Source organism: Podarcis cretensis (assembly GCF_951804945.1).
Source record: "Podarcis cretensis genome assembly, chromosome: 2".
Lineage (NCBI taxonomy): Eukaryota > Metazoa > Chordata > Lepidosauria > Squamata > Lacertidae > Podarcis > Podarcis cretensis.
The window spans coordinates 2203640-2230296 of record NC_137171.1 but is presented as its reverse complement, the minus strand read 5'-3'; the positions used below and the strand labels follow the sequence as shown (position 1 = coordinate 2230296).

At 44.6% G+C, this 26657-nt stretch overlaps 1 protein-coding gene and 1 long non-coding RNA gene across 2 annotated transcripts in view; one reads left to right on the top strand and one right to left on the bottom strand.

Annotated features, from left to right (window-relative positions):
* Positions 1-7121, top strand: part of LOC307211355 — a 100248-nt gene extending 93127 nt beyond the window's left edge. Inside the window, exon 3 of the long non-coding RNA XR_013836401.1 lies at positions 7099-7121. This is a non-coding gene — a long non-coding RNA (uncharacterized lncRNA). The remainder of the gene's footprint in view (positions 1-7098) is intronic.
* A 2935-nt stretch (positions 7122-10056) lies between these two features.
* The window catches only part of ENDOU (endonuclease, poly(U) specific), a 46553-nt gene continuing 29952 nt past the window's right edge, over positions 10057-26657 (bottom strand). The window contains exons 5-9 of the mRNA XM_079967854.1: positions 18682-18884; positions 17559-17672; positions 16820-16926; positions 14950-15092; positions 10057-11244 (exon numbers count right to left, since the gene is read on the bottom strand). Of these exons, the coding sequence (XP_079823980.1) occupies positions 11130-11244; positions 14950-15092; positions 16820-16926; positions 17559-17672; positions 18682-18884 (682 nt within the window). The 3' untranslated portion in view covers positions 10057-11129. The remainder of the gene's footprint in view (positions 11245-14949; positions 15093-16819; positions 16927-17558; positions 17673-18681; positions 18885-26657) is intronic.

Genomic DNA, 26657 nt, shown 5'->3' with positions numbered 1-26657 from the left:
AGGAAATAAAAGGTTCTTGGCTCAGATCATCCAATGAGGCTGTTACTTAGACTGGCTGCTATTAGCATCGTTGCTGGAACTCTTCACTAATCTGGGTTTTGCATCAATGCACAGGGAAAAATCAAGTCCCTCACACTTCTCTGTCAGGGGTCATTCATTCTGGGAAAGCTGCAGTTCCTGAGCTCAGAGTTCCTTTCGGGGTTTTGTGCTTCACATCCAGCTCTTTGGATGACTCAAATCACATGCCAAGGCCAAACAGCTCTTTCTCCTTTTAAAGGCCTGCTCTGTGGAGATGCAGGGACTCAGGCTTAGGCCCAGTGAGGGCTCTTGTTCTGGGGTCCATGCTCAGTGCCTCAGGAGTGACTTCTTTGAAGTCTCTCAGCCCCACTCACCTCACAGAGTGTTTGTTGTGGGGGAGGAAGGGAAAGGAGATTGTGAGCCGCTTTGAGACTCCTTCGGGTAGTGATAAAGCAGGATATTAAATCCAAACTCTTCTTCTTCTACTACTAACAAAATCATTTTAAAGCACAACTTAATTCAGGAGCAGATGATGGGCTTTTCCTGCAAAAGCTCTCAGGTTCAACCCCCGGCATTTCCAGGTAGTGCTGGGAACGTCTGAAACCCTGGAGAGATGCTGCCAGTCACTGCAGACAGTACTGAGCTAGATCTCCCAATGGTTTCACGCAGGTTAAAGCAACTTCCCGAAAAGAGCACTTATTTTGAAAGAGAAAATATTACAAATAAGGGATTTTCCTTAATTCAAATCCTCCCTTTAAAAAAATTGAAAAGAGAGAGAATCACACATTTTTTCTTGAACGTTTCCATTTTCCTGGACCTTCACATTTGTAGCTCTGCTACTTTACTGTTGGGCTACCTCCTTGAGCCCTGCTCAGTTAAAGAGTGGGCTAGGCTACATTCTATGACATGTCCACCAGTTCCCATGCTATGGCCCACGAGTCTCCATCCTTGGGATGCTGAAGACCTGACAAACATAGCAGATGCAGGAAGATATGGAGCAGCCAAAACTCAGACAGGTCCCATACTGTTGTGGGAGTGGGAATCTCCTGGTTTGCAGCAGCTCAGATCAAACTGTTGTAAGAGAATGCACCGTGCCTCAGCACAGCAACCCACAGAAGAGAGAGGCTTTTGGGTCACCCCAAGCTTTTCTGGGACCAGAGGCAATCAAAATGGGGACCTCTTGCAGTAGCCAAGCAGGTGCCATGCAGATGCTATTGGACTCCCACTCCCATCAGCCCCAGAGGTGATGGGAATTGTAGGCCAACCATATCTAGAAGGCACTGTAATGACTACCCCTGTCCTACACTGTGAACATATAATAGCAGAAAACTGACAGTCCGTCATCCTTTAATGGCATGCAGAATCCATAGCTTCAAGCAGCCGCTTTGTAGTAATGCCTCATGGGGATGCCCTAAGCTACACTTAAGGGATTTTAATGGTTTTTCTTTTTTATAAAAAAAATATTGATTTAGGAGGCTCCCTGCAACAAATTAGGAGACTGTCTGCCTTAAGGCACCTTTCAGCTATGACAACTCCCTCTCCTGGGGATGGCAGCAGCATCAGGAGGGCCACTTAAGCAAACGCAAAGGTGGTGAAGGTGCCTCTCAGATGAAATAACTTGAGGAGAATTGCTTCTTTTGCGCTGAGCCATTGTCTCATTAGCAGCCCCTTCTGCTGTTTTGGAGCTTGAGCGGGGAGGAGCCCACGGGGACCACTGGCCAACCGTCACCCAGATGCTCCCTTGCACAGTCATTAACCGAACAAAACGAAAAGGGGACCCCACGGGGCCCTCGTGGGAGGGGCTGGCGTCACCATCTTAAATTCCCTGACTTTGCTGTGCTCAGGTGGGGCTCGAGGCTCTGGCAGCCCCTCTGAGATATAATGCTCCCCCTGTCAGATGCAGGCCTGGGGGAGCCCCACGTCATCTCTCCAGCTCTCCGTTGGCAACAGATGTCTGACAATCGGCTCGCCGGCCTCTGCACCTCCCTTTCTTCCCAGGCCGTTGTACAGGCCTTTGTTACACCGAAGTTTTGTTTTGTATTCCAACACCCACCACTGAATTGGATTTCCTCAAGGCCTTCTCTCTCCCTCTCTCTCTCTCTCTCTCTGTCCTTCAGCCCAGAATATGTTAACACCTAGTAGATGAATGGAAAATCAGAGTGAATGATAAGACAGAGCTGAGCTTTTTCTCTCCTGCTCTCAGGGAACACTGTAAAACAGAGCTTTCCAAACTGTGCGTCGTGACACATTAGTGTGTCGGCTGCAGTGTGTAAGTGTGTCGCGTGAACACTCCCTACACTGGAAAGGGGTTAGTTTAACCTCTAGTTTGCTAGTAAAACTGACTTATTGTGTTGTGAGATGATGCATGTCTAAAAAGTGTGTCACCAACATGAAAAGTTTGGAAAGCTCTGCTGTAAAGGATCTGTATAATCTCTATAATCTTCAGGCCCAGGCCCAAAGAAATTGGCAAAGGAAAAAACACCTGAAACAGCCATAAAATCTCCAACATTTGTCAGGGGAAAATAAGGATGTTTGCCATAGAGATTGCTGGGTGATGGGGGGGGGGGGGAGAGATTGTTGAGCTCATCTGCTGGTGTGGAACATAGAAAACTCTCTTACCCTGAACCAGACCATTGCCCCACCTGGCTCACTCTTGTCTAAACTGACCAGCAGCATCTCTCGAGGGTTTTACACAGGGGTTATTCCTAGTCCTACCTGAAGATGCTGGGGATTTAACATGGGGCCTTCTGCATGCAAAGCAGGTGCTCCGACCCTGAGCTCCACAGCCCTTCCCCATGGGCTTATGGCCTGCCAGTCCAACTGGAGGCTGTAGCACACCAGGCTCTCTTATTCCGCCCAGATGCTAAGATGATCCAATGAAGCCCTGCTCCAACGCCGACAACAATTTGAGGGATGGCAGGCGACAACACAAAGCAGGGCTTTGATAGTTGCAGAATGCCTTTCCGGCAGAAACTCCCTGCCAAAGGAAGGCTCACAGCAACTTTTCTTTGATGGCTTTCAGATACCCCGTAAATACAGATCTGCTAAGAAGAGCCTTTTCCCACTGCCTATTCATCACTGAATCACATTCATTCAGTGTTATACCAGCTACACTGGCTCCCGGTGCAGTACAGGATCAGGTTTAAGGTGCTGGTTTTAACCTTTAAAACCCTATACGGTCTAGGACCCTCGTACTTATGGGACCGCTTCTCCTCATATGCCCCATGGAGGACCTTATGGTCCACAAATGATAACACCTTGGAGGTCTGGGCAATAGATTTTGGGTATAATATTGAATATGATGCATGGTTAAAACTGTGGAATGAAAATTTAAAATTTAAAGTTTGCGTGACTTTAAAAGAAAATGTAATGAAAATGATGTACAGATGGTATTTGACGCCGGTAAAATTGGCTAAAATCTACAGAATGAATAATAGAATGTGTTGGAAATGTGAAGAGAAGGATGGAGATTTTTATCATATGTGGTACTTTCCCCAAAAAACCAGAAGCATTTCTTCTTGGGTTGATGGGGGAAGAAATTGTGAAAGCAGACCAAGGACAATTTTTGTATGCTACAGTTGCGGCAAGAACTTTATTAGCCGAAAAGTGGAAATTACAGGATATACCAACGATTGCAGAATGGCAGAAGAAAATGGTGGACTATGCTGAACTGGCAAAACTGACTTGCAGAGTCAGGAACCAGGAGGACACAAAATTCCAGAGAGACTGGAGTAAATTTATTGACTACATTAATCATTGTAAAAGTTTGAAGACACTATCAGGACTGAAATTCTGACCTTAATTGGATTTTAAGCTGTATTTTAACATATTGTTTGATCCCATGTTTTTAATGTATTATATATTCAGATGTTAGCTGCCCTGAGCCCGGTGCTGGCCAGGGAGGGCAGGGTATAAATAAAATTTATTATTATTTATTATTATTCAATTAGTGGAAGTTCAGTTCAGTTGATCTATGTGATAAATCAGCACTGAATATCCAGGATGAAGGAATTTGCCTGAATTAATAAATCCTCAAGACACAAAGAATAATTCTATTGCTAGGTCCATTGTTGGCCTGAATCTAGCCACATTCCCATCATTTGCTTATTTCTCAAATGTAGCAGTACTGCAACTGCTATGAACTCAATCCTTAGATATTGCCCCTGAATGGCTCAAATGTGCCTCTGAATGCCAGATGCTGGAAACTGTAAGCGGCGAGACCTCTGTTGCGCTCGGGTCATGCTTTCAGGATTCCCATTGGCATCTTGTGGGCTACTGTAAGATCAAGAACCTGGACTAGAACTACATGGGTAACTGGACTGATCCTGCAGGCTCTTCTCATCTTATGTTCTACACATACATTTTGGCTCATGGGCACATTGCACCATAGATTCTATGAACAACTTTTTTAACCAGTGTCACACTGAATTGGGAATGGTAACCTTAAACTTGCGCAAATGCAAAGTCATTTTTAAGTACACATATACGACCTTGGTGCAAAAAGGTAGTATTTCAGGAACTGATGAGATTATGGGATAGGGTTAAGCACATAAAGGATTATAACATCATAAGAAAGCACCTGTTACATAGATATAGATATAGATGATCTAGATGATAGAGATAGAGATAGATGAGATTGCTTGAGACAACACTGAAAATTCCCTAGTCTGCAACTAATGTTCAGTGGATTTACTGAAAGAATGGTAGGTTTCAATAAAATGGCCAGATTTCTTTGAGCATGTCTTTTTATTATCTGGAACTACATTTGATTTTGATTTTAAAATAGTTATTTAAAATGAATTTTGGCAGCAGCAGGTCCTTTCTTAAGCCACCCAGTCAGTTTCTAAGAGGTACAACAGCACAAACAAGCTACTCCTTGGTCCTTTCACTGCGCTGGGAAGCCCCCAACCTTGAATAAATTGAGGTTCCTATTAGATGGAGATGTTCAGCAGAGGCCAAATCCCACAAGATAAACAGCAGTGGGGAGAATTCCAAATAAAAACTGGCCAACTGTGCTATGTGTGGTGTGCTGTGTCCCTTTTGGCCAGTTCACCCCCACCCCCTTCATGGCAGCTAAATGTGCTGTTGGCCGGGAGGGGGGGTGTCCATGGCCCTCCCCTTCTCACTCCACTAGGGAAGCCTATGCAGGCCACAGCTGTAAACTGGCTGCAGAGTCACTTGGAATAAACAAACTCTCCTGCTGAAGCCCTGTGGAGCCAGCCATAGGCTTCAATAAGCAAATGCATTTCTATAAATCAAGCCCTGGCATCTCTCTCTCTCTCTCTCTCTCTCTCTCTCTCTCTTGTCTGCAACTTCTCTCCTCCATCCCCCACCCCGCCCACCACAATATTTGGGTGTCACCTGTGACCCCCTGGCAGATGGTGGAGGGAGGCCCGCCCCTTTGCTCAGAAACTGTTGCAGCTGAGCCATCTGCCAGGCCACGGATGTCCCAGCTCCCAGCGGCTCCCGCTTGAAGCTCAGTGTTCACTAGGCCCCTGTTCAAGCTGTATCTCCACCCTGGGACCTGGGGTTGCTGCTGCTGCCGCCACTCCTGAAACTACTGCTCCTTCTCACACTGGCTGAGGAAGGGGCAACAGGCAAAAGAGCTGATGCAGAGCTGGCACTCTTTGGACTGGTAGATGGGTTTGTCATCCTGAGGTCTCAAGAATGCTGTTGCAGATCACTGGGTCTGCACCAGTCCTCTGGCATGGTTAGCGTGTATTAACATGGAGGAAAGAGTTTCATAACTTAACAGCAACTGGAGGTTCAGTGTGGTGGCTAGCCTCCAGCTACAATGGGTTCTGCCATTCAAGGGATCATACAGACTGTTGTGCATTTATTTGGAGGTAAGCTCCCATTAGGGACGCGGGTGGCACTGTGGGTTAATCATAGAATCATAGAATCATAGAGTTGGAAGAGACCACAAGGGCCATCGAGTCCAACCCCCTGCCAAGCAGGAAACACCATCAGAGCACTCCTGACATATGGTTGTCAAGCCTCTGCTTAAAGACCTCCAAAGAAGGAGACTCCACCACACTCCTTGGCAGCAAATTCCACTGTCAAACAGCTCTTACTGTCAGGAAGTTCTTCCTAATGTTTAGGTGGAATCTTCTTTCTTGTAGTTTGGATCCATTGCTCCGTGTCCGCTTCTCTGGAGCAGCAGAAAACAACCTTTCTCCCTCCTCTATGTGACATCCTTTTATATATTTGAACATGGCTATTATATCACCCCTTAACCTCCTCTTCTCCAGGCTAAACATGCCCAGCTCCCTTAGCCGTTAAGGGTTAAGCCACAGAGCCTAGGACTTGCCAATCAGAAGGTTGGCGGTTTGAATCCCCGCGATGGGGTGAGCTCCCGTTGCTCAGTCCCTGCTCCTGCCAACCTAGCAGTTCAAAAGCATGAAGTGCAAGTAGATAAATAGGTACTGCTCCGGCGGGAAGGTAAACGGTGTTTCCGTGTGCTGCTCTGGTTCGCCAGAAGCGACTTAGTCATGCTGGCCACATGACCCAGAAGCTGTGCGCCGGCTCCCTTGGCCAATAAGGTGAGATGAGTGCCGCAACCCCAGAGTCGGTCACGACTGGACCTAATGCTCAGGGGTCCCTTTACCTTTAAGCTCCCACTAAATGCAGTGATCAAGTTCAGTTGTAATGCTAAGCCGTGGGGGGTGAGCTGCAATGAATCTTGGATTTGTGCACTCCCACTTTCTCCCCTCTGCATGTGATGGGAGGACACTGAAATCTTTAAACGAACTACCATTTCCTATTATATCTGAACTCGGGGAAACTGTGGTTTAAATTAACAGCTTAGTGCAGACAAGTTAGGTTCAAACCAATTTCATGTGAAGACTGGTAGCCTGGTTCATGGGCATGGTGGAATACATTAGAGACCATTTGCTTGCAGAAAATCTATCTGCTGGGATCAACTCACCATAAACATCTGGCTTCTATCTCCAACACAGGATTGGAGACCACCTGTTTCCAGTCATTGGACAATATTGGTGAGTTACAGAGGGAGGAGGTGTCCATCCACTTTCCTCCAAGTTTTAGTCCTATTTCACATCTGGCCAAGAGCCATTAGAGGTAAAGGTAAAGGGACCCCTGACCGTTAGGTCCAGTCGTGACCGACTCTGGGATTCTTTATTCCTGCCTGCTCCCTTCTCCCTGCAACAATAAGGGTTGTGCGCAGTGCTGTTCTTTTAGAAAAAGAGGTGCTGGAACTCACCATGAACGCCTCCCTTGTTCTCTTATAATGGCAATGGCACCCACCTGAGAGGTGCTAGAACTGAGTTCCAACAAGTTCTGGCTGAAACAAAGCCCTGGTTTCTTCTTCTTTATAAAAAAAGGTAAAGGTACCCCTGCCCGTACGGGCCAGTCTTGACAGACTCTGGGGTTGTGCGCCCATCTCACTTAAGAGGCCAGGGGCCAGCGCTGTCCGGAGACACTTCCGGGTCACGTGGCCAGCGTGACATCGCTGCTCTGGTGAGCCAGAGCCGCACACGGAAACGCCGTTTACCTTCCCACTGGTAAGCGGTCCCTATTTATCTACTTGCACCCGGAGGTGCTTTCGAACGGCAAGCCCTAGGCGCTGAGGCTTTAACCCACAGCGCCACCTGCGTCCCTTCTTCTTTATAGGGTTATAGAAATAGATGTATAAAATCCATTTTTTTGTGATTCTCTCTCTTTCTCTTTCTCGTAACATTCTGTCACACTATCCTAGCAGGTCAGGAAATGCCAGTGTTGGAACCAGGAACTTTTGGCTCTCTGGGCTGAGCAACCTGATTGGAGCATTTTCCTGGCAGTCAAGTACTCAGAGGTGTTTCATCAGTCCTGTCCACCCAGGCTGGCCATTGGGCTCTCTTGGGCAAGCTTCCTTGTTTGCACTGGGAGACCATGCCTGAGCAAGAATAGTCTTGCTGGCACTGGTGTGTTTCTAACTCTAACTTTGTGATTAGCTTGACTGTGACAGCCTTGACAGAGCAGCACAGCCAAGAAGCTAGATGGACTCAGCTGTGCACATGGAGGGCAGCTTAGTTCTCCCGTTGCCCCCATTGGTCAATGGACTGGGCAGTGTGGCTACTTACGTTCTGGCAAAAAAGGAAAAGAATGCATCAAAAGAGGACATTATGTTGCAGAAAAAATTCATCTCCTGATACAGATGCAAATTTAGAAAAATATTAGTGTAACTTCAATAGAAATGCAGTACATCTCGGCATAGTGGGGAAGACTGTGACCAGGCAACCTGTGGGCTTGGTCCACCTGCTGCCCAAGTTCTAAATGTTGATTGCTGGCTTCAAGGCCCCTCCTGCTCCCACTTACCCCCACATTAAGGTTCTTCATCTTAATCTGGACGTGGACTGCACAACCCTTCAAACAAAGCAGATTTGGGGGACCTGCAGCCTCCTTAATATTGTTGGTTACAACTCCCATCATCATCTCTGACCATTGACAATGGTGATGGGTGTTGATGAGAGTCGGGAGTCCCGCAACATCTGTAAGGCCACAGATGTTCTCCATCCCTTAAAAAAAGGATGCCTTGAGACAGTGAAGTGTCCTCTGTAATGTTGTACACATGGCTACCCACAGTATGGGGGAGCATTAAAATAAGGAGTCAAGCAGTTTGGGAAGACAGCGGGCAGGGCTGGGTTTGGAAAAAAATGGCTTTGCCACTTGGTCCACGTTGGGCGAAAGACTGCTGCATTCTCCCCCACAGGTCCTACCAGACACTAGCTACCACATGGAATAGAAATGGGATCTCAGGCAATGAGAAGGAGTCCAATAGGACAGGAACTGATGGACAACATCGTTGTCTTTGGGACACAGGACTTGAGGGGTGTTGGAGAGAGCAAATGGCAGGAAGTATGACTCCTCTCCTACTGAAACATGGATGGGGAACCATGGCTCTCCGGATGTTGTTGGACTCCATCTCCCATCAGCCCTAGCCAGCATGGCCAATGATCAGGGGTGACAGTCCAGCAATTTCTGAAGTGCCACATGTTCACTTTTCCTGGCCATGGGCAATTGCCTCAGTGATGGTGGGGAAAGCGGAAAGCAAAGGAGCTGAATTCAGGAACCAGGGGTGAGAGCGGGGCTGTGAGAACGGAACTTCCCACACCTTTTTGCCTTTCTATACCCATCAAACTTGTCAGGCATTTTGCTCATGGATACAGAACACCTAGAATGTGGAGTCCTTCAGCCAAGGTCCATAGCAGGAGACAGTGTGCCTCAAGCGCCCCCAAGTGGCAGCAGGTCAGCCTGCTTTCATTAAGGCTATCTCCAGAGAACAAACAGCTTGCTGACGGACTGCAATGCTCACAAGTTTGGATATTTTCAGCTTAAGGGTATATAATGGGAGTATTTGATATTATATCTGATTTCTTCATTTAAGATGTGACAACTTTTTGTTAGTTAACATGCTGTGGCATTTAATATTGGACCATTGGGAGAGTGTGAGATCTCAGATTTGATACCTACCAAAGTCAAATCAAACAGGCAATGACTACATCTCTAAAGTGCTCACATTTTGATTTGCCAGTGATGACTTGAAAGGGATGCCTTTCTGATGGAATACTGCTGGGCAGGCAAGATGGAGCAGAAGATACTTGACTCCTTAGGCCAGAGGTGGCTAACCCCCAGTATGACATCACTGGAAGCCCATTTATCAGAGGGGAAGAGGTCCAAACCAGTCAATTTTGGTGGCAATGGCAGAATAAAAATAAAATAAAATAGATACAGTGTTGGGGGGGGGGGAGGCAGGGTGTGGAGCTGGTTGCCAGGGCTTGCTCACAGTGTGACACTTTGGAAGCAAAACCCCTTTGGCCCTGCTGCATCTTTCACTGCCTCACACCTGATATCTAGGGCAGGAGGATGTGGCTTGGCCAAAATATCCTAATGGGGAGGCCTGATGGGCCTAATTCAGCCTGTGTGTTTGGAGGTTCCCCACTCTCGTCTGGAGCATTGCGGAAAATTTAATACATGATTATACCCAGTTACACCTTAAAGGGGTAATTTATGCATCACCAGGAAAGGAAGACCACGAAATTTGAAGGCACTTGTTTATATGTAAAGTTGCAATTTTGGAAAGAACTACTAACAAAAATACTATACATCACACCATAATAGGAAAGGCTGTGACCAGGGGACCTGTGTGTCTGCCTGTTTGGTTCACTCTCCAGGTAGTAACTATTGATCGTCACCTTCAAGGTCACCCTTTTTAGGGTTATTGGACCAGACAACCTCCTTCAAATAGTGGAATGTCTTCCGTCAACCTTTCAAATATTGTCTTTAAAGGAGGATACTTAACCACCCTAAGCTGTTCAGTGTTGCTTAGAGTGTTGCCACAAGAGCTAGATCAGCCTTCGAGGACCCAGTGACAGATCAGGGGGCTCACTAGAGTACTATTTGCCTGGAGGACACCATCAACCCTGGACCCACCCTTGCTGAGAAATGTTGCTAGCATTCTTGACTCTAGTTTGGCTGCCTGTGAAATTTCTTGGGGGTAGGAACCTCCATTTTATACCAAATTTTGCCTTAGATAGAAGGATACGACTACCAGCGGTTCCTAGAGATGGTGGTGGTTTACTGCCTTCAGTGTCTCAAGTGACATGCCTTTAAATACCAGTTGCTGTGGATCAAAAATGTGGAGGGTGCCCCAGTGCATGTCCTCCCTGTGGGCTTTCCATGGGCACCTGGTTGGCAACTGTGAGAACAGGAGGCTGGATGAGATGGACCTCCAGTAAGGCTCCTCTTATGTTCTTATGTTGGTGGGATAGAAAAGTTTGTTTTCTCCCAGTTGTTGTTGATGATGATTGTTTCACTTTCCATTTACATTCTCCAGGTGTTTTTTGTGAATCCACCTTGGACTGTGCTTTAGGCAAAATGTGGAGTCACTTCTGGCAGAGTATTACTTGGAGCATGAAAGGTGCTCACTATCACAGATGAGTTCCAGTCACAAGACCTGTTGCGCACTCCATATGACTTAGGCAAACAAACAGAAAAAAATGTTCAATCGAAAGATGAAAGGCTATGTAGAGCAGCTCCCATACAAATGTGGTTGCATCATGCAGGCTGCATCTGGCCATTCAGGATGTTTTCATACTCAGGATCTTGTAGCATCATGGGGAAACCACATAAGCTGTGGCTATGTACTTTTTCCCATTTCCATAGGTGGATTTATCCCAGGTATAAGTCTGAATCCCCAGGTTGTGGCCCCCAATTTTCAGTTGACACCTGAAGAACAGAAGATTGACATTTAATAATCTTGCTACTCAAACCTTCGGCTCTTTCTTTTGAACCAGACCACAGTTCCAATCAGAAGTCCCACACTGGAAGAAAACGAGTTCTTATTCAAGTCAGCTTTGCATTGCCACCAACACACTGCTTTCCCTTTCCCTTTCCCTCTTTCCCTTTCCCTTTCTGACAGACTGGTGCATGTGGAATCATCAGCCTTACAAAAAAACATCCAGATCACAACTCAACATATTTCCAAGACACGGATTGTCCTGGACTGTGTGACCTGAACATGAGCAGAACCAGTCATAAGACGGCTGCAACATCTACAAACAGTAAGTCAACTGATTGTGTTTGGGTGAACCTGTTCCACACCACTTTGAGGCTTTTCTTTTCCTTCCTCTATTTTTTATGATCAAGCGGCATATACATTTTATGAAATAAAATACTGTTCCTGAGCCACCTGCCTTGTCCTCTCTCCAGGGGCGCCGACTTATAAAAAATATTGGGGGGGGCGGGGGCCCATACCGACTTATAAAAAATATTGGGGGGGCCCAAGACCTCCAAACCGCTGCTGCTGGGGGAATGAAAGGGGCGAGCCCCGGGCTGCCCCGACCTTAAGTGAACCTGTGAGGGCCCGCCCTTTGCGGCAGCCGATTGGCTGCCGCCGTGGGTGGTGAATATTAATGAGCTAGGGGGAATCCCCGCTTCTTGCGGGGCTGACGCCAGCCCCGCGAGATTGTTGATGGGTCGAGAGCCCGCAACCCCCCCCCTCTAGATCGGGAGTGGCTTTGTTTTAATTCATTACTGAATGTATTTTAAAAGGTAACTATCGTCAAACAAGGAAAATAAAAAATACCAACATAATTTTGTGATTTTACAAAGCATAATATAACTAATAATTTTCTTAAATTATTGGGGGGGCAGAGCCCCCCCAAACGAATTTTTGAGGGGGCTCGGGCCCCCTCAGGCCCCATGGAGTCGGCGCCTATGCCTCTCTCTCAAATTTTATCTGCACCCTCCTCTTGACCATCTGTCATCTGAACTAACAAAGTATTTGGCTCTCCATTCCAAAGGCAGTAGACAAACTCCATGCTTGCTTTGCACCCTGCACAGCAGAGACTAGATGCCACAGATACAATTAGTACAGCTGTGCAAAGGACCCCCAATGCAGTTCAGACTTTGATCAGTGATCCTAATTAGGCCCTGATCCAATTAGGAACTGATTTGGGCCTTGAACTGAATTGGGGTACTTGCACAGTCCTAATGTCTAATTAAGGGGTTTAAACTGTAATAAAATGTGGTTGGTGCTAAGGAGTGCAGGAAGAGGAAGAATAATAGCATTGTAGAGTTGGAAGGGACCACGAGAGTCCTCTAGTCCTACCCCCTGCAATGCACGAATCTTTCACCCAACGTGAGTCTTGAACCCACAACCCTGAGATTAAGAGTCTCATGCTTTACTGACTGAGGTATCAGTCTGGGCAGGAGACACAAGGCAGAGGCTCTTCCTTGTATCTTCTCCTTCTCCCCTCTTTGCCCAACAACCCTCCTTTTGGCAGTTGACCTGATCTGCAGTGACCCAGACCAGACAAAGCCGGATTCAGGATCTGGAATCTGTCTGGACTAGTTACACAGTCCTAATCAATACCCGCTCAGGATGTTGCAATGGTTACAACTTTGCATCGATTTTTACAAGGGCTTTTCTTTTGCTTTTCTTAAAAAAACAGATTCTGTTATCTGGCCCAATTAAGCTCATTTTGGGGCTATGTAAAAGAATTCTACTAGTGTGTTTTAGGTTTAGCTAAGACAAGCTTATATTGTTTGTCTGTTGATGCTAGGTTTACATGCTAGGATCAGTGATAGTTTGTGCTGTTTTGTTTTATAAGTGTGTGTGAATAAATCATTGAAGATATACTCTTTCTTGGGTGAGCTACCATATTGGCCCAAATATAAGCCACACCCGAATGTAAGCTGCACCTTTAAAATTCGAGGGGGGAAAAAGAAAAAATACCCAAATATAAGCTGCTCCCTTCCTCACTGTTCCTGGCTGTATACTGGGAGGGGGGGAGCGGTGCTGCTTTGCTGGTGGCCTTTCCCCTTCCTTCCTCGCTCTCTCCCTTCCTGGTCTCGGGGGGGGGGGGGGAATTTGCAAATTTGCAGATGACACCAAACTGGGAGGGGTGGCTAACACCCCAGAGGACAGGATCACACTTCAAAACGACCTTGACAGATTAGAGAACTGGGCCAAAACAAACAAGATGAATTTTAATAGGGAGAAATATAAAGTATTGCACTTGGGCAAAAAAAATGAGAGGTACAAATACAAGATGGGTGACACCTGGCTTGAGAGCAGAACATGTGAAAAGGATCTAGGAGTCTTGGTTGACCACAAACTTGACATGAGCCAACAGTGTGATGCGGCAGCTAAAAAAGCCAATGCAATTCTGGGCTGCATCAATAGGAGTATTGCATCTAGATCAAGGGAAGTAATAGTGCCACTGTATTCTGCTCTGGTCAGACCTCACCTGGAGTACTGTGTCCAGTTCTGGGCACCACAGTTCAAGAAGGACACTGACAAACTGGAACGTGTCCAGAGGAGGGCAACCAAAATGGTCAAAGGCCTGGAAACGATGCCTTATGAAGAACGGCTAAGGGAGCTGGGCATGTTTAGCCTGGAGAAGAGGAGGTTAAGGGGTGATATGATAGCCATGTTCAAATATATAAAAGGATGTCACATAGAGGAGGGAGAAAGGTTGTTTTCTGCTGCTCCAGAGAAGCGGACACGGAGCAATGGTTCCAAACTACAAGAAAAAAGATTCCACCTAAACATTAGGAAGAACTTCCTGACAGTAAGAGCTGTTTGACAGTGGAATTTGCTGCCAAGGAGAGTGGTGGAGTCTCCTTCTTTGGAGGTCTTTAAGCAGAGGCTTGACAACCATATGTCAGCAGTGCTCTGATGGTGTTTCCTGCTTGGCAGGGGGTTGGACTCGATGGCCCTTGTGGTCTCTTCCAACTCTATGATTCTATGATTCTATGAGAGGATGGGGGTCTACGCGCAAGGTAGGCGCTGTTTGCCCCATGCTCTTGGCTGCATACCATAAGATCGTGAATATAAGTCACGATCTTTTCATGGTTGGAATTTGGGGGGAAAGTGAGGCTTATATTCAGGCCAATGTGGTAAGAAGTCTTTATAGTCTCTTGGGCTGTCTAAAAGAACTGCAGAAGTGGCCTAAAATGTGCTGAAGAGCAATTTATAGAGGAGAGGTCCAGTGCTTTTTTCTGGTGGTACTTAACAGTATGCAGTACCGGCACCTATTTTTTTAAAAAAATCTTGTGGTCTATCTACCTTTCTATATTGTTAAAACCAAAGAAACAGAACTGAAATTGGAAAGTGACATCCACTGAGCCTCAAAACAAATCTCCCCTTCTCACTTTTCAAAAAATCATATATTGATGATTTAGGAACTGTATCTTTAAGAACTTATTTTGCATTTATAGTAATGAATTAGGAACTGCAGCTTTAAGAGCTTGAGCTTGCTCTCCCCTCCTCCTTCCCTTTCCCTTGCATACTATGGCGGGTTTTGGGGGACACATTGTACTTCATGGCGAGTACCGGCTCCCTTTTTTCTAAAAAGAACACAACACACTGGAGAGGTCTATAGACACAATAGTTATGTAAATGTCCTGTAATGTCATTATACTCACACTTTTCCAGGCCTAGCAATGAAACACAGTGAATAGAGTCCAAATTCAAATTCAGGGCTGCTTCCAATAAAGGCTGTTCCAACCTCCTTGTAAAATCCATCCCAATTGAACTGCAGCCCCAACACATCTGGGTATGAGGTCCACTAAACCAGAAAATGAAAGCACCAGAAATTATTAAGGAGGATATTTAAAGACATGGGGGGGGGGGGGAAAGAATTTTGCAATGTTAAGCTGTGAAAACTCCCCAGTTCTGAGGATATGAGTATTTGTGTTGATGGTGGTACCTAAGTGGTCTAGCATGCCACACCTCCAATGTTTGGCAGAAGAATACAGGTATACTTTTTTGTGAGAGTTGAGGGGTTCATCTTATGGGTAAATGAGGCTAGATGATTGCAATGTGCTCTGCATGAGGTGCAGATAAAGTGGGTGGACGGACTGCTTTTAAAGGTAATTTGGAAATCACTTAGATGCTTGTGGGGGCACATGGTCTGAGCAGATAACATCTGTAATGTGCCAGCTGCATTGGTTACCTGTTTGTTTCCAGCCTAAAAAGCCCTAAACTATTTGGAACCAGGTTATTTGAAGGACCTGGCACCACCAGGTAGGGCTGGGATTGTCCCCTGCCTGAAACCCTGTTGAGCCACAGCCAGTTGATGTAGACAATACTGAGCTAAATGGACCAACTAAATGGACTCATGAGAAGGCTGCTTTCTCTGTTCCTATGGTAAACCTGCCCAGGCCTTGAGATTGCACTCAGAGGTCTTATGCACAGGCTGGCCATAGACAAGAGACAGACAGCCTTTTTGGTGCTGATGGATCTACATTTTACTGTTCTGAGGTAAGCTGCCTTGAGATGCAAAGCAGCCATATAATATTTTGGAAAAACTAAGTCAGAATATGTATTCCCTGTGCTCTGTTCCTCTTTACCTTCTCTTGGTGTTCAGAACATAACAAATTGTGACCTTTCAAAGGGGAGGCACCCTCTGAAATAGGTGTTCTAAGAACAGAGGTCCCCAACCTTTGGAGACTCAGGAACACATTGTAAATCTAAGGAATTGCCGTGGGCACCACAACATACCCATTTCACAGAAGAAAATTGCCAGTGCTCAGGACTCCCTCCTCGCAAAACACCTAACACTTTCCCCCAAGGAGTGTTATTTTACAGATAAAAACAGCAGGAAACTTCCCTATCACACAATCCCCCAAAGGAGTTTGTTTTAATTAACATAATAGGCTCGGACCTTGGTGGTCACTAGAGGAGATGCCTGAGGATATCCTGCTGCCCACAGGTGCGAAATTTAAATGGTAGAATGCAGTTTACTTAATACAGTGGTTTGAGCTTTGCTATAGGCAGCAGGTGAGTCTGGCATCCAGCATTTTCATTCCCCCTGAAAAATATGCTTCTTAGGGATCATCTCATTCTGTCACCCAACCCTAGGTGGCAGTGTAAGGCAATATTTTGTGGAGAGGCACCTCCAAATGAAGCCCTTTTTAGTTTATTGCTATATATCAGGCACATAGCTCCCTGGACTAGGAACAGGCAGCAGCGGCTGGTTTACTGGGGCAAATGGGCACTGCCCCACCAACATCTGCTCCTTTCTGTGGCACTAAAATAAATTTTCTAAAATGCTTGATCTATGCGTGGTTCTGTTATTGTTTACATGGCTATGTGTTAATTTGTACATAACTTATGACAAAGTAATAAAAATTAGTAAAAAAAAACAATGTTTGCAGTCATTGAGGTAGAAGTCTGTGTCTCATTTTAGCTGTTATGCAAAATTTATGGATTTTTTTTTTTTAATGGAACTTTCATTCTCCAAGATGCCTTCAAAAAGTCTGGAAGACTGTAGCCATTCCCAGTGATACTCACCGGACCATCATAGTTGTAGCTGAAATAGTCAATTATACCCTGCTTCTCCAGCAGATAAAAACGAATCCAGTTGTGGAATCCAGATACTTTTCCTTTCTTGACTTCCCCTAAAAAGTAAAAAACATTTTCCATTAATGGCTAGTAAATCCTGCTGCTACTAAATATGGGCATTTTAAGTTTACTTCTGGGTGATGAGAACAACAAAAGGAAAATATGTATTTATCTACATATATGCATATGCAGCAACAGATGTTGTGGTCGGGCTGCACTGTTCAGCCAACCTGGTTGCAGAGGTGTGAAGTGGCAATGAAGTCAGTGCAGTGCAACTGGGCCAGCACACTGCCACTGCCACTGCCTTGCCCCTCTTCTTCTCCATGTCAGTAAGCAGGAGCAGTGCAGCTGGAGGGAACCCAGGGGAGTGGTGCAAGCTGCCCTGCGGTCTAGTACTGTACCTATTAATGCCAGTTTGAGCCTTCCTGTGCAAATGTTCATGTAGCCAAAACCACAGAGAAGGCTAGTAATGGTGCCACCTTGTTTCTAGACCTGACTGGCTGCATGTTGTTGTGACATCATCACGTGCTTCTTAATTGTTTAGATAATTCAAAATAGAAACTTTCTCAAGTTTAAAAATGGTGTCAAAACAGCATCAGATGGGGCAAACAATGGTTGCAAATAAGTAGAGGTGGGTAATTGCATGAAACTGTGGAAGGTGGAAGTTTGTTGGTTTTTATGAATGTACCTATAAACACATGTTCAAAGCCACTGGAGTCATGCTCATCCTTGCCCCTGGAGTAAAGGCCAAACCATATCTCCTTTAGGTCAGCAACAAACTCTGCCTCTGTGCCATAACGATCTAGGAAAGAGATGGGGAGGGAAAGAAAAAAGGCATTAATTTCTCACTCAAAAGAACCAAAATAAAATATCCCAAATAAATCCTATATCTCCCCTTTAATGTTCTGCATAGCTTGGGTGAAGCAATGGGTACCAACTGTGTTTACTAATGATGTAACACTCGCAGAAAAAGTCGTGTTTGAATGAAAGCCAGACTTTGCACTAAAATGTTTAAACTGTCATGACTTCTACCCCAAGAATCCTGGGGTTCCCAGCACTAGAGAGATTTCCTTTAAAACAGCAACAACACAAAAATGAAAAACTATAATATCAAGGAAAGAGAGGGATATAAAATGAGAGAATAGGTATAGGAGGGTTTGGGGCAATGATGTTGCACTCATCATCCAACAGGCACTGCCACTACCCACCCCAGCACACAAACACACCTTAGATAAAAACAGCAGCCACATAAAATAGCAGGAAAAAGCTCTCCAAAATATATTAAGAATTATTTATTTCTTTTTATTTATTTCTTTTTTATATCTCCCTTCATCCATAGACCTTGGGGCAGTTCACAACATAGAAATACAAGATAAAAACACAAAATACGTAATAAAAACAATTGCAACCAAGAAATCTCCCTCCCCTCCCACCTCCTCCCACAAACACATTTAAAAGGATGTCAATCAGCCAAAGGCCTGGTTGAAGAGGAACATTTGTGCCTGATGCCTAAAGGTGTATAACGAAGGAGCCAGGTGAGCCTCCCTGGGGAGAACATTCCACAGATTTAAAAGGCCTTGGAAAAAATGTCTTTACCTCGAAAGGGCCTCTCTGGGGAGGGAACCCCATAACTCAGGTGCCACTACCAAAAAGGCCCTTAAATTCAGTTGCATAGGTCAGGCGTATCCAACTCCAGAAATTTGGACTATAATACCCATAAGCCCCAGGTAGCATGGGAGTGGTAGTCAACAACACCTGGAGGGACCATAGTGGCTATGCTGGCAGAGACCTTATTATGAAGAAAGACTTACGTTTGCTGTGCAGGAATTTGTAAAGCACTTTCATCACCTCAGTCTTCATGACCTCACTCAGGAAGTTATCCTGCTCCTTCAGTTGCTCAGCAGTGAATTCTTCCCCTGTCCCTACACTTTTATGATAATTATCCAGCAGCTTAATGAAACTGGCATAAGTAGGCTTGGAAAAGAGCTTCTCCTGGTTGACGTAGCTGAAGAGCCTGCACACACACAAACAAAAATACCTGCTATGAAGGTGGTCTTTTTTGTTCTTACGGGTCCCCAGCTAAACACTCTGCTGAGGTTAGGCGCCGAAGCACACAGAAATGGAATGTTTCCTATTAAAATGCCCTCTGCCTGGACTGTACTACTTCAGGGAACACACAACTGAACACTGTCTTGTATTAAAAAGAAACAACTTTCTAATCATACAAATCTAGCATGCGGGGAGTGTCACGGACTGGCTGGACATAGAGGAATGGTGAGAGAAACCAGCTGGGGATTCCCAAAGTGAAGAAGGCTCAGAGCCCAGGTGGTGGTGTGACAAGGATGAGTGGGCAGATGGAGAAGAGGGAGGAGACTGGGAAGAGGACAAGCACCATGTACTGCTTCTATTCATTGGAAAGAATCCTAGAAGAGAAATGAAAATTTAGCCTGGGTGTGCCTTTGAAGCACCTGTCTAATTTAAAAGGAAATGAGAATTTCCCTCTTCCGGTACAGTTCAGCAATAACATTGGAAGTAACTTAATGTCTCCAATCACTGAGGTCTGTCACTCAATCATTAGGAGATGAAATTGAAGATGAAATTTCAGATAGATATGAACTTTGGTGAAATATTAAAATCTAAACGCAAAATTTCACATTTATGGTGAAATATTTTTATTACAGGAAGTAAATCTTAAAGTCCTGTTGGTTTAACCGTATATTTTGCACAGTTCTTTTGTGCCCCTTAAGACTTTCTCCCAGGAAAGTGAGCATAGGATTGCAGCTTAAGGGTTCCATCCTCTGCTTGAGATCCACCATCGGATGGGATGCAGATTCAGTGAGAACTCCTTTGATACAGGTGAAACTTTAGATAGACAACCAAAATGAAATTTGTCATTTTGCAATCCTATGTATGCTGATCCGGGATAATGCCTGGATAATGCCTCAATGACACTTCCAAGTAAAAATGGATAGGATTAAGCTGCATGCTAGGAAAATTTGCTTGAGATTTCCCCCCTTTGTTTCAGTAATCAGTATTACTCATGTGTATGTTATAGCATTAAAGAAAATAGGAAACCTGATACCCGACATTCAGAAAAGTATAATTGTTTTTTGGCTGTAACTCAACTCTTGCTTCCAAAGTAGTGATGCACAAAAGCCCAGTAAAAGGAATAGTTTCCCCTTAAAAATTGTAAATTGAATATCCACTTGCAATTAATGAACTGAAATTTTTAGATTTTGGATGTCCACATGCAAATTTTAAAGTTGAGAATCTCAATGAGTATTCCCACCTTTGTTTTAAGCGCTAGAATGTTAAATAGGTAGATTCCACCTCCCTCCTTTAAAACCTGTTTCCTGTAGCTGAGGTGCAACCAGTTGAGCATCATCTACATTTACTGTGCTGTGTTTCTGCTTGGCAGGGCAGGAGGCCACTCAGGGCACTTAGATGGAAACTGTGGGGAGAGCGAGCAATCAGGAGAGAGAGAACTGCAGCTGTCGGGTGCAACTCTTTAAAAGTGCAACTCTAGAGCTCAGCATCTTTCCACTTCCTGCTAACCCAGAGGCATGCCCTGCAGGTAGGAGACTTGGGTCCAATAGGATGGGATGGGAGTTGGGAATCTGCAGAGAGGAAGGTAGTTGAAATAAATGTTTGAATGGGCTACTTTGATGCGGGTTTTTGTGGTTGTTTTTTGCTGGTTTTAGCAAAAAGGCTTTATTTCTTAAGTTACATAAAAAGACAGAATTTAATAATCTTGCTAATTGTTAAACTGTAAGGCACTTTTTAAAAAAAGTACATTGCAAACTAGGGCTATTGGGATTGCAGGCTGGGGGTTTCGGACACTCAAAGGGATTCTTCCAGCGTGGTGTGTGGTGGGGAGGGAAGGCTGCTCTGGTTATCCAAACTGAAAGTAGTAATAATTTGGTTGCATTTTACAAAGCACTTCAGGGCGGTTCAGATGCTTCCTTCCAGAAAGCTCCTCTGCCCATGAATTCTTCCTAACAGCCTTGTGAGTTGGGCTCGTTCCTATGTTTGTAGCAAATGGTTCCTATGTTTGTAGCAAATGGTTTTGGAAGCAGGGTTTTGGAACAGGTGGCAGTTTACTAAGATGCTGGCTTTGTTTGATAATTTTGCTGCCTATAAACCTTACTTGGTCTGCGTTAATTTTCTTGCCCTTACTGGCCGTGGCGGCGGCAGTGGTGTGGGTGGGCAGGGGATTTACGTATTTCTATGGGGGAAAGATAAATTCATTTAGTGACGATGACAGAGCAGGCTTGAAAATAAATATTAGCTTGGCAGGTTCAAACTTTTTAGCTTTGTTTACTAAGTGCAAGAAAAATATGCAGACTAAATTGGATAGCTCATTATGCCAGGGACAGAGAATCTTTCATCAGCCCTCCCTGGCATGGCAACGGCTAGGAACGGCTGGAGTTGTGTTGTAGTTCAGTAACATTCAGTGGTAGGGGGCATAGTATTCCCCACACCTGCTCTTGGTCATTAGAATGTTTGCCCCATTCAAAATTTTACCCCGTGGTTAGCATTAATTGCAGCTGTTGTTGGTTTTTTTACTGGAAGTGAAAAATGAAAGTGCCTTTTCTTGCGGAAACCCCGTTTTTTATGTCAGAAGGGTAGCCTTTCCCTTTTAACATTTCCCACGGACTTCCTCTTAGTCTACTCATGGAGTTAACAAGCGACAGCTGCAGTGGCAATTTGGGGCGGGGCCAACCCTTCAAAGAAAGAAAAAAAGCCTCTTGAAATGGTGCAGCATTCCCTACTTTTTGGGAAAAGATTTGCATGAGTTTTACAGGGAAGTGCTTTCCTTGACAGAAATGAAAACATCAGAGCTTTAAAATAATCACATTGTGTGGGCATGAATGGACTAGAGTGAGGCAGTGTCCCTTCACCAGCAGCAGCACCTATCTCAGAAGCTGTGACTTTGCAAAGTGAAAAAGGTTCACCCCCAGTTCACCCCCAGCTGTGACTTTGCAAAGTGAAAAAGTTTCACCGCCAGTGTGAGCAGTGTGGTGTAGTGGTTAGAGTCTGTAGGTCTAGGACTGGGGAGACCCAGGTTCAAATCCCCACTCAGCCAAGATGTTCATTGGGTTTTACTGTCCTATACATGCCTAAACTTAAGTCCCACTGTGCTCTCTGTACAACCTGTTTTTCTGTGGCTGGTTACAACCTTCCAAATGCCACAAATTGCAAAAAATAGCCAAATAAATTCTCTACAAAAAAATTATAATTGAAAGTGCTGCTGCATACGGGGTGAGGAGTGGGGGATAGCCATTTTGGTTTTGCGCCCGTAACCCCAGGCTCCAGGAGCCATGTGGCAAATAGCTTTTCTATGCTACAGTGGACCTGCTGCCAGTCATGGGGCCTTGCAACTTGCCTCGGGAAATGTGGTAGCTTAAAAAAAGTAGTAGTAGTTTTCTTGGGGGTGTGGCTCTGGAAAGAAAAGTCAGGTGGCCTTCTTGATAAGGAGAGGGTCTCTTTAGCTTTTTGAACGCTGTGAGATTACATCTCTTGCTCTGGGTTAATTTCATAGAATCATAGGCTGTTGCAGCTTGCAGCTTTTCTCCACTGCCCTGCTCATAATTGTGAAGAATATTCTTATGTTATGAATGGCGCTACAGCTCTGATTCTATATCAACAGGGCAATGGTAGTTGCAATCAAGAGTTCTTTTCTAGGATTGGAAGGGCAAGGAAACTCTGGACCTGTTGACTGTGCTACTCCACGAAAAGGCATGCATCTAAAGCAGGGGTCAGCAAACTTTTTCATCAGGAGGCCAGTCCACTATCCCTCAGACTATATTTTTTGGTGGGGAAATGAATGAATTCCTATGCTCCACAAATAACCCAGAGATGCATTTTAAATAAAAGGACGCATTCTACTCATGTAAAAACACGCTGATTCCCGGACTGTCCACGGGCTGGATTGAGAAGGTGATTGGGCCAGATCCGGCCTCCAGGCCTTAGTTTGCCTACTCATGATCTAAGGGGCTAGCCTTCTACTTGCCACTGTATCACTCCTTCCCAAGACAGGAATGTCATGTCATGAGCTACTAGTCTCTTGACTCCTGGGTGGGGTGGCCCCAGTTCCATCCTGCCCTAGCAAGCTGAGAGCAGGAGCCCTGCATGCCCCTGGTCTCCCAGGACATCAAGTTGTTTTGTTGCTGTGGCATCTTAAGGATGGACCCTGGCTCTTTTAAGATGGCGCTTTTTCAAAAGCAGGAGTAGGGAATCTTATGCCTGGGACAGTGGGGGTACAGATCTGGCCCTTGAGGCCTCTCTGTGTGGCCCTTGAGACTTCCTCCAGGCCACACCCTCCATGAATTATTGTGCCTGGCTGCAATTTATCCTTGAAATGTGATAATGCCTCTTGTTTCCTGGATGTGTGTGTGTGTGTGTGTGTGTAAATAATTTAAAATAATGTGATGATGATGAAGAATTTATTTTTTGGTAGGCCGAGGAAGAAGCTTAAGATTGGCTCTCAAACCATTTTCTGAATGAATCAACGCAGCGGGTTGAGCAAAATGTCTTTTCTCCATGGCTTCCGCCAGATCATCTTTGAGTACCAGCCGTTGGTTGACGAGATCTTGGAATGTATGGCTCCTGTGCTACAGGAAATGATGGAAAGGTAACTGGGAAGCTGCTTCCCCATCAATGTAGACAATACTGAGCCGGGTTCTTATTCAATCCAGCCCATTCTTCAAAACTATGAGGACCAGGATGTTTGAGGGTTTTCTACAATCAAGCGGTGTATAAATACCATGAAATGCACAAACGGAACCCCACCTTTCAGGGAAAGGGCCATGGCTAGGGGGAGAGCACCTTATGTGCATACAGAAGGCCCCAGGTTCAGTCCCTAATGGCATCTCCAAGTTGGCGCTTACAATATCCCCTGCCTGAAACCCTGCAGAGCTCTTGCTGCTGCCAGTCAGTACATACAGTACTGAGCTAGATGGAGCTGGTGGTCTAATGGTAAAAAACAAACAAAAACACATTAGTTTCTCCTACCCACTCTGGCCCTGCCCACCACTGGCATGTGGCCCCCAGAATGTGCCTCAGAATGACATGTCTTCTCATTGGCACACCGCTCTTCCCTCTGAGCTGTCTACTGACTGGCTCTTAATTGTTACCAAACCACCACCCCCACCCCCATGCAGAACTTTGCCCTCCTCCTATGGTCATGGTGGTTTGCCTTGTTTTCTTGTGAAGCTCCAGCGCCGTGGTAGAAGATGACAGATGGATTGTGGTCCTTCATGAGCTGCTGGAGATGAATGCCAACTCCGTGTACTACCAAGAGGATGTGAACTATGCATTGCTGGTGATGGCAGAGTATGGGATGGTCTGAGCTGCAGAAGCCCTCCTGCGTGGTGGGGCATTCATCCATTGCAGGGCAAAAGGCCAGTCCATATGTGTGAATTAGTATGGTGCAGTAACACCCTGTGCAACAATCCCACGAATGTCATCCCATGCGTGACCAACATCTGTGTCCACAACTGACTGGTGCGTGTGGCATGAAGGCCTCAGAGATTGGATAAACCCCTTGGTAGATCAGTAGTCTTCTTGGTCCACCCTTGAAGTCAGATGGCTGCCTCCGCAGAGCTGCTCAGGTCTATGAGGAGATACTTTTTCTTTTCTTTTTTTTTTATTAATTTTTTAGAAAAATTTTCTTTTACAGAATTAAATAACACATTCACATCAACCATAATGCCAAATTCTTTTGGACTTCCCCCCGCTTCCTCCACAATCCTCATAATTTTATATTTATTTCACATTTCCTTTATAATTGTATTGCCAGTTATTTAATCTTTACAACTCTTATCCCTCCCACAATACCCTTTCTCATCACAAAGCCTCTTTAAATCCAACTAGCGTTGTCTGTTCATCACAAATATTTTCCAGATAAATCGTAAACTTTCTCCAGTCCTGTGTGAACTTGTGATCTTTCTGGTATCTAATTTTTCCTGTCAGTTTATCTAGTTCCGCAAAGTCCATCAATTTCCGTCTCCATTCTTCCAATGTTGGTAATTCTTCTTGTTTCCATTTTTGAGCCATTAAAATTCTTGCCGCAGTCACTGCATATTGAAAAAGTTTATAATCACTTCTATTAATTTCTCTTCTTGTAATTCCTAACAAGAAAGCTTCTGGTTTCTTCACAAACGTGTATTTAAACATCCTTTTCAACTCATTATATATCATTTCCCAGAAGCCTTTTACTTTCTTACACTCCCACCACATATGGTAGAATGTCCCTTCCCTCTCTTTACACTTCCAACATTTGTTACATGTCTTATACATTTTTGCTAATTTTACGGGAGTGATATACCATCTGTATACCATTTTCATAATATTTTCCTTTATCGTCATGCATGCAGTGAATTTCATATTTTCCTTCCACACCTTCTCCCAGTCTGCTAACTGTATATTATAACCAAAATCCCTGGCCCAGTGTATCATAACTGACTTGACTTCTTCGTCCTTTGTTTGCCATTCCAGTAACATTTTGTACATTTTTGACAATACCTTATAGTCATTATTAATTATTTCCTTCTGAAATCTAGACTCTCCTTCAATATATTTCCTCTCTTTACAATCCTTCTTAAACATATCATTTGTTTGGAAGTAGTGCAACCAATCATATACATATTTTTTAACTTGTTCATATGGCTTCAGTTTCCATTTCCCCCCTTCTTTAATTACAATATCTCCATAAGTCATCCAATCCTCTCTCATGTTTATCTTTTTAACACTCATGACCTCTAGTGGGGATAACCAATGTGGTACATTTGGTTCCAAAATATTTTGGTACCTGTCCCATATTTCTATAAGGGCACCTCTGAAAATGTGGTTGGCAAAACTTTTATGAGCTTTCTTCTTTCCTGCCCATAAATAGGCATGCCAGCCAAACCTATTATCAAACCCTTCCAAGTCCAGTAGCTTATTGTCTTTTAGTGTTATCCAATCCTTTATCCACCAGAGACAAGATGCTTCATAATAAAGTTTCAGGTCCGGCAGGGCGAAGCCACCTCTTTCTTTCGCATCAGTTAGTAGTTTAAGTTGTATTCGTGGCTTTTTGCCCTGCCAGATATATTTTGAGATCGTTCTTTGCCAATCTCTGAAGATCTTTGTCCCCTTGATTATTGGGATCATTTGAAATAGAAACAACATCCTTGGAAGCACACTCATCTTGATTGAAGAAATTCTGCCCCAAAAGGATAACTTCATCCTACTCCACACTTCGAGGTCTCTCTTAATATTGTTCCAAATTGTCACGTAATTGTTTTGGAATAAGTCAATGTTTTTTTGGGTTAACCATATTCCTAAATATTTTACCTTCTTCGCCACTTCCATCTCTGTTTCTCTTTGCACTTCTTCAGTCGCGCTTTGATCCAGATTCTTCACCATAAGTTTAGTTTTCCTTTTATTTAATACAAATCCGGCCACTCTTCCAAATTGATCAATTTCTTTTATGACTTCTTTTAAACTATTTGTCGGATCTTCCATCGTAATTACCAGATCATCGGCAAAGGCTTTAACTTTGTATTGGTTTTGACCTACTGTTACCCCCTTTATTAATTCATTTTGTCTAATAGAACTCAGTAGGACCTCCAGAACCATGATGAATAACAGTGGTGAGAGAGGGCATCCCTGTCTTGTACCCTTCTTTATTTTCACTTCCTCTGTAATTACATTATTTACTATCAATTTAGCTCTTTGTTCTGAATATATCGCCTTTATACCATTATAAAAATCTTCTCCCACTTCCATCATTTCCAAATTTTTC